At 50.1% G+C, this 19,297-nt stretch overlaps 1 protein-coding gene across 1 annotated transcript in view; it reads right to left on the reverse strand.

The window, feature by feature from the left end:
- Window positions 1–3,502: 3,502 nt before the first annotated feature.
- Window positions 3,503–19,297, reverse strand: part of SRCAP (Snf2 related CREBBP activator protein) — a 77,057-nt gene continuing 61,262 nt past the window's right edge. The window contains exons 27-31 of the mRNA XM_063933030.1: window positions 18,968–19,082; window positions 18,421–18,546; window positions 17,509–17,670; window positions 17,345–17,428; window positions 3,503–5,775 (exon numbers count right to left, since the gene is read on the reverse strand). Of these exons, the coding sequence (XP_063789100.1) occupies window positions 3,889–5,775; window positions 17,345–17,428; window positions 17,509–17,670; window positions 18,421–18,546; window positions 18,968–19,082 (2,374 nt within the window). The 3' untranslated portion in view covers window positions 3,503–3,888. The remainder of the gene's footprint in view (window positions 5,776–17,344; window positions 17,429–17,508; window positions 17,671–18,420; window positions 18,547–18,967; window positions 19,083–19,297) is intronic.

The following is a 19,297-nucleotide window of genomic DNA, read 5'->3' on the forward strand; positions in this document are numbered from 1 at the left end:
AGGCCAAACGGCAGAGCCTGAAACTGGTAATGGTTCTGGCGTATTGCAAATCGTAAGAATTTCTGATGAGGCTGCCAAATTGGAATGTGTAAGTACGCATCCTTGAGGTCTAGCGCAATCATAAATTCCTTGGTCTCTAACCCCGCAATCACCGACCGTAGAGACTCCATTTTGAATCTGTAGTAAGTTACGTACTGATTGAGGCCCTTTAAGTTCAATATTGGTCTGACTGAGCCATCCGGCTTCGGGACCACAAATAGACTTGAATAATAACCCTGACCCTGTTGGTGTACAGGTACCGGAATCAACACTGCCGAATCCAGTAAGGACTGAATGGCAATTTGCAAAACTGTCCTCTTGTCGTCCGACAGAGGCAAGCCTGTCTTGAAAAACCGCAGAGGCGGCAGACAGTCGAACTCTATTTTGTAACCTTTTAACACTAAATTGCGAATCCAGCCCTCCGCGGATGTGTGGAACCACGCCCCATGGAACGTCTGAAGGCGTGCTCCCACAGTTGGAGAACCGAGATGGGCTGGTAGGCCGTCATGCCACTGGCTTGTCGGTAACCTTAGCGTCTTGGCGAGTTGTGTTGGTTTGATGGAAACCACGTCCTCGACCACGTCTAGCAGGCGTGGCTGATCCTCTGCCACGTCCTCGAAAGGGCTGAGATCTAAAGGATTTGAACGAAGGTCCAGCGTACCTTCTTCTTGGCGCAGGTGGAGGCACTGGTAAGAACACAGACTTACCTCCCGTAGCCTCCTTAATCCATGCGTCCAATTCTGGACCAAACAACTTCTTGCCATCGTAAGGCAACGCCTCTATACTTCGTTTGACCTCTGCCTCCGCTTGATAAGTACGCAGGTAGAGTGCTCTTCGTGCCGTAACTAGCGAAGATGAAATACGAGAAGTGAGCTGACAGACGTCAGTAGACGCTGTACAGAGATACTCTACAGCCTCAATCATTTGATTTACCTGAATTATCAGGTTTTCGTCATGTAAAGCAGATTTGAGTTCTGTAAGCCATATTATGAGCGCCTTAGTGACCCAAATGCCAACCAATCCAGGTCTTAGCATCACACCTGCTGCTACATACATGGATTTTAGCATAGTTTCTATCTTACGATCTGAAGGATCTTTAAGCGTAGTAGCTGATGGCACTGGTATGGTTAATTTCTTGGTAAGCTTTGACACTGAAGAATCAACTATTGGTGGATTCTCCCATGTACACGTTACCGAGTCTGGAAACGGGTAACTAGACTTAAATCTGCGAGGTATAGAAAACCGTTTATCTGGATTCTGTCTTGTTTCTACTAACATCTGATTTAGAGAATCCGACACAGGAAAACTTACTGGCGTCTTCCGTCGTTTAGTAAATACGACCTGATCATTGGTGAGAGGCTGCTCAGCTTCAGGAAACCTTAGCGACTGCCGTACCGCTCTGATGAGATCATCAATGCCGGAACTGTTAACATCCTCGCCATCTGACTCCACTTCGCCCTCCTCCCCCTCATCGTGTTCCGTGAGGTCTGGGATGGAATCGTCAGAATGCAACATAGCAGACACTGGAAAATCATAAGACATATGAAAATTATCCCGTTTGCCCAAAATGGATTTGGACCGTACGCAAGGCTGAGACGCCTCCGGTAGTTCTGGCGGTCTCACCCTAGACTCAGATCTTAACGTTTCTCGCTCCAGACGAGCAGCGGTCATTTCTGTCTGAAATTTCTCCAGTACATTTACTAACATACCCCACGGAGGGTCCGGTGAGGAAATTGGTTGCAAAACCGGAGCAGAAATGGTATTCTGAACGGAATCCACAAAACATACGTTACATGTGGTAGATGCATCCGGTAACACACTGCCACATACTTTGCAAATATGCTTTTTAGTTTTTGCTGGTGCCTTACTCATGGCGACAGACAATACAATACACAAAAAACAGACACCTGCACGACTCAGTAAAATAGCAATAAGGTGGCTCTGTATATATATCTGGCCCAGTGCAATACACGTGGCCAGTACTAAGAAATTTGATCCCAAATTCCCACTAACACCCCTGCGCCTTCCGGTGGTGTAGAGATGTAAGGCAGGAACGTTCTGGAATCACAGCAGGAAAACACAGGAAGCATGTTAAAAATGTCTGCCCTGCTAACTTATACATATAATCACCGTGCTGGTACAACTTTCACTGATTATACTGTAACAATCTCATCTGCTGCTGCAGTATTTCTCTGCGACATTATTATTGTCCCCCCTGTAATGGCTGCCTGCTCTTTTAGCTTATTACAGCGGCAGCGCAGCGTGTGGGCCCCCAGCGGGTATCGAAGAGCGCTATGTGCCTCGTGTGTCCCAGCGGTGGCCTCGTGTATAATAGCGGCGTCAGCTAATCAAGGTAGCGCTGCGGCGGGCGGCGGCCTGTAAGAATCGATCAGCGGTGCCTGCACGGAGGTCTGTGGCCGAACGTGCGGGCGCCTGAGCGGGGAGAGCCGCGGTGCCCGCACGGAGGTCTGTGGCCGACCGTGCGGGCGCCTGAACGGGGAGAGCCGCGGTGCCTGCACGGAGGTCTGTGGCCGACCGTGCGGGCGCCTGAGCGGGGAGAACCGCGGTCGAACGTGCGGGCGCCTGAGCGGGGAGAGCCGCGGTACCTGCCGGAGGCTGAGAGGGGAGAGCCGCGTAACAATCCCTCTGCCGTCACCAAGCACTATGTCCCCACACGTCGGGGCGGCAGCGGGAGCTGACCGCCCCGTTTCACATACCTTACTCCCGCAGACGTGCGGAGGCTCCGACGGGGCTTTTCAGTAAGCGCCGGCTAGCCAGTGCAGGAGGATGTGAGGGCTGTGAGGGAGCTCTTTCAGAGAGGCCCGACACGCCCGTGCTGCTATCAGCAGCTGCACGATCCCTGACCCTGCCTTTTGGAAGGGGGAAAGGGATGTGTACAAATAGTAGAAAAAATAAAAATAAAAGTTTCTTCAACAAAACCGTGACTTCAGGTATTAAGCTGCTACCACGTTCAGCACAGAAAAAACACTGAGTAAGTGCTCAGGGATATGGAGGGGTGGAGTGTTACTAATTTGAATATTCAGTGCTGTTTCCTGCGGAAGCCCGTCCATATCCCAAGAGTACTCCAGTGACCCCTAGTGGATGATAAAGAAATATAGACACTGTGCCTGTAGCTCACCACCAGGCGCTACACACCAAGGCACTGCTCGTTATACACTTGTATATGTCACCTGTGCATGGTTACCCTGGGGTCACACAGCACTCCTATGTTACTGCGCAATACTCCGTATTATCACATCGTTACTGCTGCTGTATTACCTCACACGCGTCAATGACATCATCAGCTGCACTTGATGTAACTACAAGCGAGCTGCCGTTCCGGAGAGAAATGTGACAGCGGCCGCAGCGGACAAACGTAGAGTTTCATGTGCATTTCCAGATCTAGGAATGAGGCTCAGAAAACGGGACAGGCCACGACACAGGCGTCTCATCACACCAGACACACAATTTACTCAACACTTTATTTTCATGAAAGAATTACAGGAACTTCTGTAGAAACATGTCCAGAGACTACAGGTTCTAGATCCAAAAGACCAAGGGCTTTCCCAGCCTCAGGTCATACCTTCTGTTACCTGTCTAATACTACAGGGCCCAACAACCCAAATACCTGCAAGTCCACAGTTATAACTTAACACCTGAAACCCCGTCAATGAAATGGAGTCACGTTCTTCCCATACTCTTTGCATAGATTGTGTTTCTCAGTTTTGGGGCTGTGGCACACCGAGAACACGCAGTCGGTCCCAACGTTTGGGGGCGATCATTAGGGCCCTTTCAGCTGTTCCCCCAGTCACTCGGGATGAAACATAGCCTGCTGCTTAATGCTGCCCCTCACGTTTTGGCTTTTCTGCCTCTGTGGCTGTTGGGAGAATTAAGGAGTGGGGGGCGCGATGACCGAGTGTTACTGGCAGGGTTAGCGGTGAGGGAACTGCGCAGAATACGTTCTGCGGGGGGACAGTGACGCTTTCTACCACCAGTTTGCCTCTCGCTGGAACTGCCATGAGGAGAGGATGAAGGAGGGCTTGGGGAACTCACACTAGGAGGCTTCCGTCTTTTGTTGGGCGCTTTCTCTTTTACAGTATCAGAATGGGGAGAGCGCCCACGGGGGTTACTGGAAGATGAGCCGGTGTTCTTTGTGACTGCAGAAGGTGTGTCGCTTGTCTGCATTCGAGTCCTGGCGCTACGGGTCAAAGGAGTCCTTATAATGATCTCCTCATCTCCAGAGGAGTCATCTGTATCAGTCAGGGAAGAATTATGCTCCATTGTGTCCAAGGTTTCTGACTTAAGTGGTTTCAGTTTTCTCTGAAAAGGGGTCCTTGTGATTTGGGGACTGGGGGTTCTGTCTGGAGAACTGTCCAATCTGTCATTGAGAGAAATGGGCCTGGAGTTCACTTTGGACACGGCATGGGACTTAGGTGGGCGACCACGTTTACGCTTTGGTGGGGTGACCGGCTCATCGACGCCACTGCTGCTCGTGCCCTCCCCCCCTGCCAAAGGAATGCTGGAAGTTTCATTGGGAATGATGGCGTTAGCAGTGGGAGACATGGAACCAGATTTTATGTGGGTGGTTTTTGTAGTGTATGACTGAGAAATATTAGGAGTAGAGTCTCCATGAAATGAAACGGGGGATGTTGGTGAGGTAACAATGGGGGAAGCTTCACGTCTTTTCGGGGGTCGCCCTCTCTTCCTTTTCTCGACTGGAGAACAACTTTCACATTCCGAATTCAACTTAAAGTTAGAGCTGGGACTTCCGGGAGTCTGCACTCTCACAGTTCCCAGCTCAGCGACTGTTCCATGGGGAGAAGTTTCCAGCTCAGGAGAAACTTGAGGGCAAGACTCGGCAGGGAACGTAGGCATATCCAGAGGGACAGCAGTGGGAGACATGTCTGGTCTAGTCTTTGGAGGCCTTCCTCTCTTTCTCTTTGGTGGAGGACTTCCTGCCTCAGAGTTCTCCTCAGAGAGAAGATCGTGAGAGGGGCTCTGAGAACCAGGAATAGTAGGACTCTGAGTGCCATTGTCTGTGACTGGCTGCTGTACTCTTCCTCGGCTCTGGCGGCGAGGGGTGGGAATCCGCTCTTCCAACACTGTAACAAGCCGCCCTGGCAAGCGTCTGAGCACTTTTGCAGTGGGCGAGTTGGAGCTAGCTCCGGCAAGCAGAATCTCGCAGTCCGCAGTGACTTTCCGCCGTGGTGTGCGTGGCGGGGCATTCTCCTCTTGGGGCATACGTGAAGGGCTTTCTAGCACATTCTCGCTAGGTGGCTCAGGCACACCTCCTGTTTCCATAGGAAGAGCCTCTTCTTTTACAGACTCTACTTCTGTGCTGGTGTGCACGGGATGGACACTAGGGGGCTCTGTAAGGGACTCAGACTCTGCTGCAACTTCTGTGCTCTTAGGGGTTTCTGCGACGGGACTGGGAGCTTCCTGCTCTGGGACACATTGTGGGGTGGGTGTCTGAGGAGATGGGTCACATACGTCGTCCTGTGCCGGAGATGTAGTGTCTGGAATAGGTGGGCTCTCTGTAAGATCTGAGCTTTCTGTTACTTTGTTTCCTCTCAGCCTCTCACTCATCCGGACGCCGACACGTTCTGATGACCTGGCAGGCGTTGGGGTACGCACCCGGCGATTTCTCCTCATTTCCTCCTCCCATTTCTCCTCGGTAATCTGTCCTCCCTCATCCTTAGCAAGAAACAGATCTTTCCGAGCAGCTTCCACTTGCTCCTGAAAGTGACATATCAGTCAGTGTGGCCGACACAGAGCAGTTACACCGCCATATAATAACATGTCCGAGTCAGTGTGGCCGGCACAGAACAGATACACCGCCATATAATAACATGTCAGAGTCAGTGTGGCCGGCACAGAACAGATACACCGCCATATAATAACATGTCAGAGTCAGTGTGGCCGGCACAGAACAGATACACCGCCATATAATAACATGTCAGAGTCAGTGTGGCCGGCACAGAACAGATACACCGCCATATAATAACATGTCAGAGTCAGTGTGGCCGGCACAGAACAGATACACCGCCATATAATAACATGTCAGAGTCAGTGTGGCCGGCACAGAGCAGTTACACCGCCATATAATAACATGTCAGAGTCAGTGTGGCCGGCACAGAGCAGATACACCGCCATATAATAACATGTCAGAGTCAGTGTGGCCGGCACAGAACAGATACACCGCCATATAATAACATGTCAGAGTCAGTGTGGCCGGCACAGAGCAGTTACACCGCCATATAATAACATGTCAGAGTCAGTGTGGCCGGCACAGAGCAGATACACCGCCATATAATAACATGTCAGAGTCAGTGTGGCCGGCACAGAACAGATACACCGCCATATAATAACATATCAGAGTCAGTGTGGCCGGCACAGAACAGATACACCGCCATATAATAACATGTCAGAGTCAGTGTGGCCGGAACAGAGCAGTTACACCGCCATATAATAACATGTCAGAGTCAGTGTGGCCGGCACAGAGCAGTTACACCGCCATATAATAACATGTCAGAGTCAGTGTGGCCGGAACAGAGCAGTTACACCGCCATATAATAACATGTCAGAGTCAGTGTGGCCGGCACAGAACAGATACACCGCCATATAATAACATGTCAGAGTCAGTGTGGCCGGCACAGAACAGATACACCGCCATATAATAACATGTCAGAGTCAGTGTGGCCGGCACAGAGCAGTTACACCGCCATATAATAACATGTCAGAGTCAGTGTGGCCGGCACAGAACAGATACACCGCCATATAATAACATGTCAGAGTCAGTGTGGCCGGAACAGAGCAGTTACACCGCCATATAATAACATGTCAGAGTCAGTGTGGCCGGCACAGAACAGATACACCGCCATATAATAACATGTCAGAGTCAGTGTGGCCGGCACAGAGCAGTTACACCGCCATATAATAACATGTCAGAGTCAGTGTGGCCGGCACAGAGCAGTTACACCGCCATATAATAACATGTCAGAGTCAGTGTGGCCGGCACAGAGCAGTTACACCGCCATATAATAACATGTCAGAGTCAGTGTGGCCGGCACAGAGCAGATACACCGCCATATAATAACATGTCAGAGTCAGTGTGGCCGGCACAGAACAGTTACACCGCCATATAATAACATGTCAGAGTCAGTGTGGCCGGCACAGAACAGATACACCGCCATATAATAACATGTCAGAGTCAGTGTGGCCGGCACAGAGCAGTTACACCGCCATATAATAACATGTCAGAGTCAGTGTGGCCGGCACAGAACAGATACACCGCCATATAATAACATGTCAGAGTCAGTGTGGCCGGCACAGAACAGTTACACCGCCATATAATAACATGTCAGAGTCAGTGTGGCCGGCACAGAGCAGATACACCGCCATATAATAACATGTCAGAGTCAGTGTGGCCGGCACAGAACAGTTACACCGCCATATAATAACATGTCAGAGTCAGTGTGGCCGGCACAGAGCAGTTACACCGCCATATAATAACATGTCAGAGTCAGTGTGGCCGGCACAGAGCAATTACACCGCCATATAATAACATGTCAGAGTCAGTGTGGCCGGCACAGAGCAGTTACACCGCCATATTATAACATGTCAGAGTCAGTGTGGCCGGCACAGAGCAGTTACACCGCCATATAATAACATGTCAGAGTCAGTGTGGCCGGCACAGAACAGATACACCGCCATATAATAACATGTCAGAGTCAGTGTGGCCGGCACAGAACAGTTACACCGCCATATAATAACATGTCAGAGTCAGTGTGGCCGGCACAGAACAGATACACCGCCATATAATAACATGTCCGAGTCAGTGTGGCCGGAACAGAGCAGTTACACCGCCATATAATAACATGTCAGAGTCAGTGTGGCCGGCACAGAGCAGTTACACCGCCATATAATAACATGTCAGAGTCAGTGTGGCCGGCACAGAACAGATACACCGCCATATAATAACATGTCAGAGTCAGTGTGGCCGGCACAGAACAGATACACCGCCATATAATAACATGTCAGAGTCAGTGTGGCCGGCACAGAACAGTTACACCGCCATATAATAACATGTCAGAGTCAGTGTGGCCGGAACAGAGCAGTTACACCGCCATATAATAACATGTCAGAGTCAGTGTGGCCGGCACAGAGCAGTTACACCGCCATATAATAACATGTCAGAGTCAGTGTGGCCGGCACAGAGCAGATACACCGCCATATAATAACATGTCCGAGTCAGTGTGGCCGGCACAGAACAGATACACCGCCATATAATAACATGTCAGAGTCAGTGTGGCCGGCACAGAGCAGTTACACCGCCATATAATAACATGTCAGAGTCAGTGTGGCCGGCACAGAACAGATACACCGCCATATAATAACATGTCAGAGTCAGTGTGGCCGGAACAGAGCAGTTACACCGCCATATAATAACATGTCAGAGTCAGTGTGGCCGGCACAGAACAGTTACACCGCCATATAATAACATGTCAGAGTCAGTGTGGCCGGCACAGAGCAGTTACACCGCCATATAATAACATGTCAGAGTCAGTGTGGCCGGCACAGAACAGATACACCGCCATATAATAACATGTCAGAGTCAGTGTGGCCGGCACAGAGCAGTTACACCGCCATATAATAACATGTCAGAGTCAGTGTGGCCGGCACAGAGCAGTTACACCGCCATATAATAACATGTCAGAGTCAGTGTGGCCGGCACAGAGCAGTTACACCGCCATATAATAACATGTCAGAGTCAGTGTGGCCGGCACAGAACAGTTACACCGCCATATAATAACATGTCAGAGTCAGTGTGGCCGGCACAGAACAGATACACCGCCATATAATAACATATCAGAGTCAGTGTGGCCGGCACAGAACAGATACACCGCCATATAATAACATGTCAGAGTCAGTGTGGCCGGCACAGAACAGATACACCGCCATATAATAACATGTCAGAGTCAGTGTGGCCGGCACAGAGCAGTTACACCGCCATATAATAACATGTCAGAGTCAGTGTGGCCGGCACAGAACAGATACACCGCCATATAATAACATGTCAGAGTCAGTGTGGCCGGCACAGAGCAGTTACACCGCCATATAATAACATGTCAGAGTCAGTGTGGCCGGCACAGAACAGATACACCGCCATATAATAACATGTCAGAGTCAGTGTGGCCGACACAGAGCAGTTACACCGCCATATAATAACATGTCAGAGTCAGTGTGGCCGGCACAGAGCAGTTACACCGCCATATAATAACATGTCAGAGTCAGTGTGGCCGGCACAGAACAGATACACCGCCATATAATAACATGTCAGAGTCAGTGTGGCCGGCACAGAACAGATACACCGCCATATAATAACATGTCCGAGTCAGTGTGGCCGGCACAGAACAGATACACCGCCATATAATAACATGTCCGAGTCAGTGTGGCCGGCACAGAGCAGTTACACCGCCATATAATAACATGTCCGAGTCAGTGTGGCCGGCACAGAACAGATACACCGCCATATAATAACATGTCAGAGTCAGTGTGGCCGGAACAGAGCAGTTACACCGCCATATAATAACATGTCAGAGTCAGTGTGGCCGGCACAGAACAGATACACCGCCATATAATAACATGTCAGAGTCAGTGTGGCCGGCACAGAGCAGTTACACCGCCATATAATAACATGTCAGAGTCAGTGTGGCCGGAACAGAGCAGTTACACCGCCATATAATAACATGTCAGAGTCAGTGTGGCCGGCACAGAGCAGTTACACCGCCATATAATAACATGTCAGAGTCAGTGTGGCCGGCACAGAACAGATACACCGCCATATAATAACATGTCAGAGTCAGTGTGGCCGGCACAGAACAGATACACCGCCATATAATAACATGTCAGAGTCAGTGTGGCCGGCACAGAACAGATACACCGCCATATTAGAACATGTCAGAGTCAGTGTGGCCGGCACAGAGCAGTTACACCGCCATATAATAACATGTCAGAGTCAGTGTGGCCGGCACAGAACAGATACACCGCCATATAATAACATGTCAGAGTCAGTGTGGCCGGCACAGAACAGATACACCGCCATATAATAACATGTCAGAGTCAGTGTGGCCGGAACAGAGCAGTTACACCGCCATATAATAACATGTCAGAGTCAGTGTGGCCGGCACAGAGCAGTTACACCGCCATATAATAACATGTCAGAGTCAGTGTGGCCGGAACAGAGCAGTTACACCGCCATATAATAACATGTCAGAGTCAGTGTGGCCGGCACAGAGCAGTTACACCGCCATATAATAACATGTCAGAGTCAGTGTGGCCGGAACAGAGCAGTTACACCGCCATATAATAACATGTCAGAGTCAGTGTGGCCGGCACAGAGCAATTACACCGCCATATAATAACATGTCAGAGTCAGTGTGGCCGGCACAGAGCAGTTACACCGCCATATAATAACATGTCAGAGTCAGTGTGGCCGGCACAGAACAGATACACCGCCATATAATAACATGTCAGAGTCAGTGTGGCCGGCACAGAGCAGTTACACCGCCATATAATAACATGTCAGAGTCAGTGTGGCCGGCACAGAGCAATTACACCGCCATATAATAACATGTCCGAGTCAGTGTGGCCGGCACAGAGCAATTACACCGCCATATAATAACATGTCCGAGTCAGTGTGGCCGGCACAGAGCAGTTACACCGCCATATAATAACATGTCAGAGTCAGTGTGGCCGGCACAGAACAGATACACCGCCATATAATAACATGTCAGAGTCAGTGTGGCCGGCACAGAACAGATACACCGCCATATAATAACATGTCAGAGTCAGTGTGGCCGGCACAGAACAGATACACCGCCATATAATAACATGTCAGAGTCAGTGTGGCCGGCACAGAACAGATACACCGCCATATAATAACATGTCAGAGTCAGTGTGGCCGGAACAGAGCAGTTACACCGCCATATAATAACATGTCAGAGTCAGTGTGGCCGGCACAGAACAGATACACCGCCATATAATAACATGTCAGAGTCAGTGTGGCCGGCACAGAACAGATACACCGCCATATAATAACATGTCAGAGTCAGTGTGGCCGGCACAGAACAGATACACCGCCATATAATAACATGTCAGAGTCAGTGTGGCCGGCACAGAGCAGTTACACCGCCATATAATAACATGTCAGAGTCAGTGTGGCCGGCACAGAACAGATACACCGCCATATAATAACATGTCAGAGTCAGTGTGGCCGGCACAGAACAGATACACCGCCATATAATAACATGTCAGAGTCAGTGTGGCCGGCACAGAACAGATACACCGCCATATAATAACATGTCAGAGTCAGTGTGGCCGGCACAGAGCAGTTACACCGCCATATAACATGTCAGAGTCAGTGTGGCCGGAACAGAGCAGTTACACCGCCATATAATAACATGTCAGAGTCAGTGTGGCCGGCACAGAGCAGTTACACCGCCATATAATAACATGTCAGAGTCAGTGTGGCCGGCACAGAACAGATACACCGCCATATAATAACATGTCAGAGTCAGTGTGGCCGGCACAGAACAGATACACCGCCATATAATAACATGTCAGAGTCAGTGTGGCCGGAACAGAGCAGTTACACCGCCATATAATAACATGTCCGAGTCAGTGTGGCCGGCACAGAGCAATTACACCGCCATATTATAACATGTCAGAGTCAGTGTGGCCGGCACAGAACAGATACACCGCCATATAATAACATGTCAGAGTCAGTGTGGCCGGCACAGAACAGATACACCGCCATATAATAACATGTCAGAGTCAGTGTGGCCGGCACAGAACAGATACACCGCCATATAATAACATGTCAGAGTCAGTGTGGCCGGCACAGAACAGATACACCGCCATATAATAACATGTCCGAGTCAGTGTGGCCGGCACAGAGCAATTACACCGCCATATAATAACATGTCAGAGTCAGTGTGGCCGGCACAGAGCAGTTACACCGCCATATAATAACATGTCAGAGTCAGTGTGGCCGGCACAGAGCAGTTACACCGCCATATAATAACATGTCAGAGTCAGTGTGGCCGGCACAGAACAGATACACCGCCATATAATAACATGTCAGAGTCAGTGTGGCCGGAACAGAGCAGTTACACCGCCATATAATAACATGTCAGAGTCAGTGTGGCCGGCACAGAGCAGTTACACCGCCATATAATAACATGTCAGAGTCAGTGTGGCCGGCACAGAACAGATACACCGCCATATAATAACATGTCAGAGTCAGTGTGGCCGGCACAGAACAGATACACCGCCATATAATAACATGTCAGAGTCAGTGTGGCCGGCACAGAACAGTTACACCGCCATATAATAACATGTCCGAGTCAGTGTGGCCGGCACAGAGCAGTTACACCGCCATATAATAACATGTCAGAGTCAGTGTGGCCGGCACAGAGCAGTTACACCGCCATATAATAACATGTCAGAGTCAGTGTGGCCGGCACAGAACAGATACACCGCCATATAATAACATGTCAGAGTCAGTGTGGCCGGCACAGAACAGTTACACCGCCATATAATAACATGTCAGAGTCAGTGTGGCCGGCACAGAGCAGTTACACCGCCATATAATAACATGTCAGAGTCAGTGTGGCCGGCACAGAACAGTTACACCGCCATATAATAACATGTCAGAGTCAGTGTGGCCGGCACAGAACAGTTACACCGCCATATAATAACATGTCAGAGTCAGTGTGGCCGGCACAGAGCAGTTACACCGCCATATAATAACATGTCAGAGTCAGTGTGGCCGGCACAGAACAGATACACCGCCATATAATAACATGTCAGAGTCAGTGTGGCCGGCACAGAACAGTTACACCGCCATATAATAACATGTCAGAGTCAGTGTGGCCGGCACAGAGCAGTTACACCGCCATATAATAACATGTCAGAGTCAGTGTGGCCGGCACAGAACAGATACACCGCCATATAATAACATATCAGAGTCAGTGTGGCCGGCACAGAGCAGTTACACCGCCATATAATAACATGTCAGAGTCAGTGTGGCCGGCACAGAGCAGTTACACCGCCATATAATAACATGTCAGAGTCAGTGTGGCCGGCACAGAACAGATACACCGCCATATAATAACATGTCAGAGTCAGTGTGGCCGGCACAGAACAGATACACCGCCATATAATAACATGTCAGAGTCAGTGTGGCCGGAACAGAGCAGTTACACCGCCATATAATAACATGTCCGAGTCAGTGTGGCCGGCACAGAGCAATTACACCGCCATATAATAACATGTCAGAGTCAGTGTGGCCGGCACAGAGCAGTTACACCGCCATATAATAACATGTCAGAGTCAGTGTGGCCGGCACAGAACAGATACACCGCCATATAATAACATGTCAGAGTCAGTGTGGCCGGCACAGAGCAATTACACCGCCATATAATAACATGTCAGAGTCAGTGTGGCCGGCACAGAACAGTTACACCGCCATATAATAACATGTCAGAGTCAGTGTGGCCGGCACAGAGCAGTTACACCGCCATATAATAACATGTCAGAGTCAGTGTGGCCGGCACAGAGCAGTTACACCGCCATATAATAACATGTCAGAGTCAGTGTGGCCGGCACAGAGCAGTTACACCGCCATATAATAACATGTCAGAGTCAGTGTGGCCGGCACAGAACAGTTACACCGCCATATAATAACATGTCAGAGTCAGTGTGGCCGGCACAGAGCAGTTACACCGCCATATAATAACATGTCAGAGTCAGTGTGGCCGGCACAGAACAGATACACCGCCATATAATAACATGTCAGAGTCAGTGTGGCCGGCACAGAGCAGTTACACCGCCATATAATAACATGTCAGAGTCAGTGTGGCCGGCACAGAACAGATACACCGCCATATAATAACATGTCAGAGTCAGTGTGGCCGGCACAGAGCAGTTACACCGCCATATAATAACATGTCAGAGTCAGTGTGGCCGGCACAGAACAGATACACCGCCATATAATAACATGTCAGAGTCAGTGTGGCCGGCACAGAGCAGTTACACCGCCATATAATAACATGTCAGAGTCAGTGTGGCCGGCACAGAACAGATACACCGCCATATAATAACATGTCAGAGTCAGTGTGGCCGGCACAGAGCAGTTACACCGCCATATAATAACATGTCAGAGTCAGTGTGGCCGGCACAGAGCAGTTACACCGCCATATAATAACATGTCAGAGTCAGTGTGGCCGGCACAGAACAGATACACCGCCATATAATAACATATCAGAGTCAGTGTGGCCGGCACAGAGCAGTTACACCGCCATATAATAACATGTCAGAGTCAGTGTGGCCGGCACAGAGCAGTTACACCGCCATATAATAACATGTCAGAGTCAGTGTGGCCGGCACAGAACAGATACACCGCCATATAATAACATGTCAGAGTCAGTGTGGCCGGAACAGAGCAGTTACACCGCCATATAATAACATGTCAGAGTCAGTGTGGCCGGAACAGAGCAGTTACACCGCCATATAATAACATGTCAGAGTCAGTGTGGCCGGCACAGAGCAGTTACACCGCCATATAATAACATGTCAGAGTCAGTGTGGCCGGCACAGAACAGATACACCGCCATATAATAACATGTCAGAGTCAGTGTGGCCGGCACAGAGCAGTTACACCGCCATATAATAACATGTCAGAGTCAGTGTGGCCGGCACAGAGCAGTTACACCGCCATATAATAACATGTCAGAGTCAGTGTGGCCGGCACAGAACAGATACACCGCCATATAATAACATGTCAGAGTCAGTGTGGCCGGCACAGAACAGATACACCGCCATATAATAACATGTCAGAGTCAGTGTGGCCGGAACAGAGCAGTTACACCGCCATATAATAACATGTCAGAGTCAGTGTGGCCGGCACAGAGCAGTTACACCGCCATATAATAACATGTCAGAGTCAGTGTGGCCGGCACAGAACAGATACACCGCCATATAATAACATGTCAGAGTCAGTGTGGCCGGAACAGAGCAGTTACACCGCCATATAATAACATGTCAGAGTCAGTGTGGCCGGCACAGAGCAGTTACACCGCCATATAATAACATGTCAGAGTCAGTGTGGCCGGCACAGAGCAGTTACACCGCCATATAATAACATGTCAGAGTCAGTGTGGCCGGCACAGAGCAGTTACACCGCCATATAATAACATGTCAGAGTCAGTGTGGCCGGCACAGAGCAGTTACACCGCCATATAATAACATGTCAGAGTCAGTGTGGCCGGCACAGAACAGATACACCGCCATATAATAACATGTCAGAGTCAGTGTGGCCGGCACAGAACAGATACACCGCCATATAATAACATATCAGAGTCAGTGTGGCCGGCACAGAGCAGTTACACCGCCATATAATAACATGTCCGAGTCAGTGTGGCCGGCACAGAGCAGTTACACCGCCATATAATAACATGTCAGAGTCAGTGTGGCCGGCACAGAGCAGTTACACCGCCATATAATAACATGTCAGAGTCAGTGTGGCCGGCACAGAGCAGTTACACCGCCATATTATAACATGTCAGAGTCAGTGTGGCCGGCACAGAGCAGTTACACCGCCATATAATAACATGTCAGAGTCAGTGTGGCCGGCACAGAACAGATACACCGCCATATAATAACATGTCAGAGTCAGTGTGGCCGGCACAGAACAGATACACCGCCATATAATAACATGTCAGAGTCAGTGTGGCCGGCACAGAGCAGTTACACCGCCATATTATAACATGTCAGAGTCAGTGTGGCCGGCACAGAGCAGTTACACCGCCATATTATAACATGTCAGAGTCAGTGTGGCCGGCACAGAGCAGTTACACCGCCATATAATAACATGTCAGAGTCAGTGTGGCCGGCACAGAACAGATACACCGCCATATAATAACATGTCAGAGTCAGTGTGGCCGGCACAGAACAGATACACCGCCATATAATAACATGTCAGAGTCAGTGTGGCCGGCACAGAACAGATACACCGCCATATAATAACATGTCAGAGTCAGTGTGGCCGGCACAGAACAGTTACACCGCCATATAATAACATGTCAGAGTCAGTGTGGCCGGAACAGAGCAGTTACACCGCCATATAATAACATGTCAGAGTCAGTGTGGCCGGCACAGAACAGATACACCGCCATATAATAACATGTCAGAGTCAGTGTGGCCGGCACAGAACAGATACACCGCCATATAATAACATGTCAGAGTCAGTGTGGCCGGCACAGAACAGATACACCGCCATATAATAACATGTCAGAGTCAGTGTGGCCGGAACAGAGCAGTTACACCGCCATATAATAACATGTCCGAGTCAGTGTGGCCGGCACAGAGCAATTACACCGCCATATTATAACATGTCAGAGTCAGTGTGGCCGGCACAGAACAGATACACCGCCATATAATAACATGTCAGAGTCAGTGTGGCCGGCACAGAACAGATACACCGCCATATAATAACATGTCAGAGTCAGTGTGGCCGGAACAGAGCAGTTACACCGCCATATAATAACATGTCCGAGTCAGTGTGGCCGGCACAGAGCAATTACACCGCCATATAATAACATGTCAGAGTCAGTGTGGCCGGCACAGAACAGATACACCGCCATATAATAACATGTCCGAGTCAGTGTGGCCGGCACAGAGCAGTTACACCGCCATATAACATGTCCGAGTCAGTGTGGCCGGCACAGAGCAGTTACACCGCCATATAATAACATGTCAGAGTCAGTGTGGCCGGCACAGAGCAGTTACACCGCCATATAATAACATGTCAGAGTCAGTGTGGCCGGCACAGAGCAATTACACCGCCATATTATAACATGTCAGAGTCAGTGTGGCCGGCACAGAACAGATACACCGCCATATAATAACATGTCAGAGTCAGTGTGGCCGACACAGAACAGATACACCGCCATATAATAACATGTCAGAGTCAGTGTGGCCGGCACAGAACAGATACACCGCCATATAACAACATGTCAGAGTCAGTGTGGCCGGCACAGAGCAATTACACCGCCATATAATAACATGTCAGAGTCAGTGTGGCCGGCACAGAGCAGATACACCGCCATATAATAACATATCAGAGTCAGTGTGGCCGGCACAGAGCAGTTACACCGCCATATAATAACATGTCAGAGTCAGTGTGGCCGGCACAGAGCAATTACACCGCCATATTATAAGAATGATACACGCTTTATATTACCTCAGCCTGTTTCAATTCTTCTTTACTGACTTCTTCTAAGGACGCCTCCAGGTAATACATTGCGTATCGCTCGATAGGAGTCAGCTAGGAAGAGACATCAGCATATTAATATTGCCCCTGACGTTATCACCACCCAGCACAGCCAGTCACCCTCCAGACATTACCTGCTCCACCAACGCCGAAATTTCCTGCTCTGCCCGACTCTGCTCCTCCTCTTCTGCCTCCAATGGGATATTCTCATTAAACTCTGCCAGATCTGCAACCTGCTCTGCACGGACCAGCGAGGCAGCCAGCGTGTCCTCCTCATCTTCTGCCCCACACAGAGCCTGCCCAGTACAAGCACACACATCATACACCATGCCTACTAAATGCACATGCCCCCAATCCCCGAGCCCATTACACCCCCAAACACACACGGACAGAGCCCACCAGCAACACATACCCCTCCACAGACATAGCCCACCAGCAACACATACCCCCTCAACAGACATAGCTCACCAGCAACACATACCCCCTCCACGGACAGAGCCCACCAGCAACACATACCCCCTCCACGGACAGAGGCCACCAGCTACACATCCCCCCTCCACGGACAGAGGCCACCAGATACACATCCCCCCTCCACGGACAGAGGCCACCAGATACACATCCCCTCCTCCACGGACAGAGGCCACCAGATACACATCCCCTCCTCCACGGACAGAGGCCACCAGCTACACATCCCCCCCTCCACGGACAGAGCCCTCCAGCTACACCTCCCCCCTCCATGGACAGAGCCCACCAGCAACACATCCCCCCTCCACAGACATAGCTCACTAGCAACACATACCCCTCCACGGACAGAGCCCACCAGCTACGCATCCCCCCTCCACGGACAGAGCCCACCAGCTACGCATCTCCCCTCCACGGACAGAGCCCACCAGCTATTCATGCCCCCTCCAGACAGAACCCACCAGCCACACATCCCCCCCTCCCTCCTCAGAGCCCACCCCCTCCTCGAATAGAGCCAGCCACCCATCTTCTCACAAGAGCTAGAAAACCTGGGACAGAGACCAGTAAGTACAGCCAGTAAGTACCTGCTCCAGAATCTGAGCTTGTCCTGTGCTGGCCCCTTCTTCTGAGCTGTGATCCGGGGAAGCCACGCGGGTATCTACGTCTTTGCGGGGTACGTCTTCCATGTCAAACAACTCCCTGATTGTGTGCTAAAGAGAGAGATGTATGAACGGCTCTGGTCGAAGTCTCAGCTGCATTTGAGTACATTTATGTCAGTATGCGAACCCTTAGGTGTGTGCTCTAAATCAGTAATGCTGAGGACAACAGTAATGATAATGAAACGCGTCAATCTCATCAGGTCTTGTTTAATAAAACATAATGACTCCCAGGACCTAGAGAAGCAGCGCGGAACACTTCTACTGACAGATTAGCTGCTGGCTCCTCTCCCAGAGGACAAATCCTGACGAGCCCACCCTCTGTCTGCACCTTACCTCTATTGCACACCCTTAGGGCAGAGAATAAGATGGTGCTCGCCATGCCAGGAGACGTTGCTATATTATTTACGCATTGGACCTGTGGCAGGCTGCTGTGTAATGTGCTATAGAGTGCAAGTGGCAATGGAAAGAACACCTGTTTGAAGTAGGCTGTGGTGAAGTTTCCACCTTCAATGGCCATATCCCCCAACATACGCTTCTGCTGGGCCTTCTTCAGGATGTTCTCCTCCACAGTGCGCTCACTCACCAGCCTGCAGAGAGAGGAGGCAGGTGATGGAGGAACAAGGATGTGAGCATGAACAAGATGGAAAAAGAAGATGAAAGAAATGGCAGTGGTGGATAAGGTGCGGAGAAGAGGCAGGTGTGATAGATGATAGAATAAGGTACCAGATGGGCCATGGTGAGAGTAACAGGACAGAGGAGATGGAGACACATTTGGGTGGAGGTGCCAGTATAAGGGGACAGA

Source organism: Pseudophryne corroboree, chromosome 7 (assembly GCF_028390025.1).
Source record: "Pseudophryne corroboree isolate aPseCor3 chromosome 7, aPseCor3.hap2, whole genome shotgun sequence".
Taxonomy (NCBI): domain Eukaryota; kingdom Metazoa; phylum Chordata; class Amphibia; order Anura; family Myobatrachidae; genus Pseudophryne; species Pseudophryne corroboree.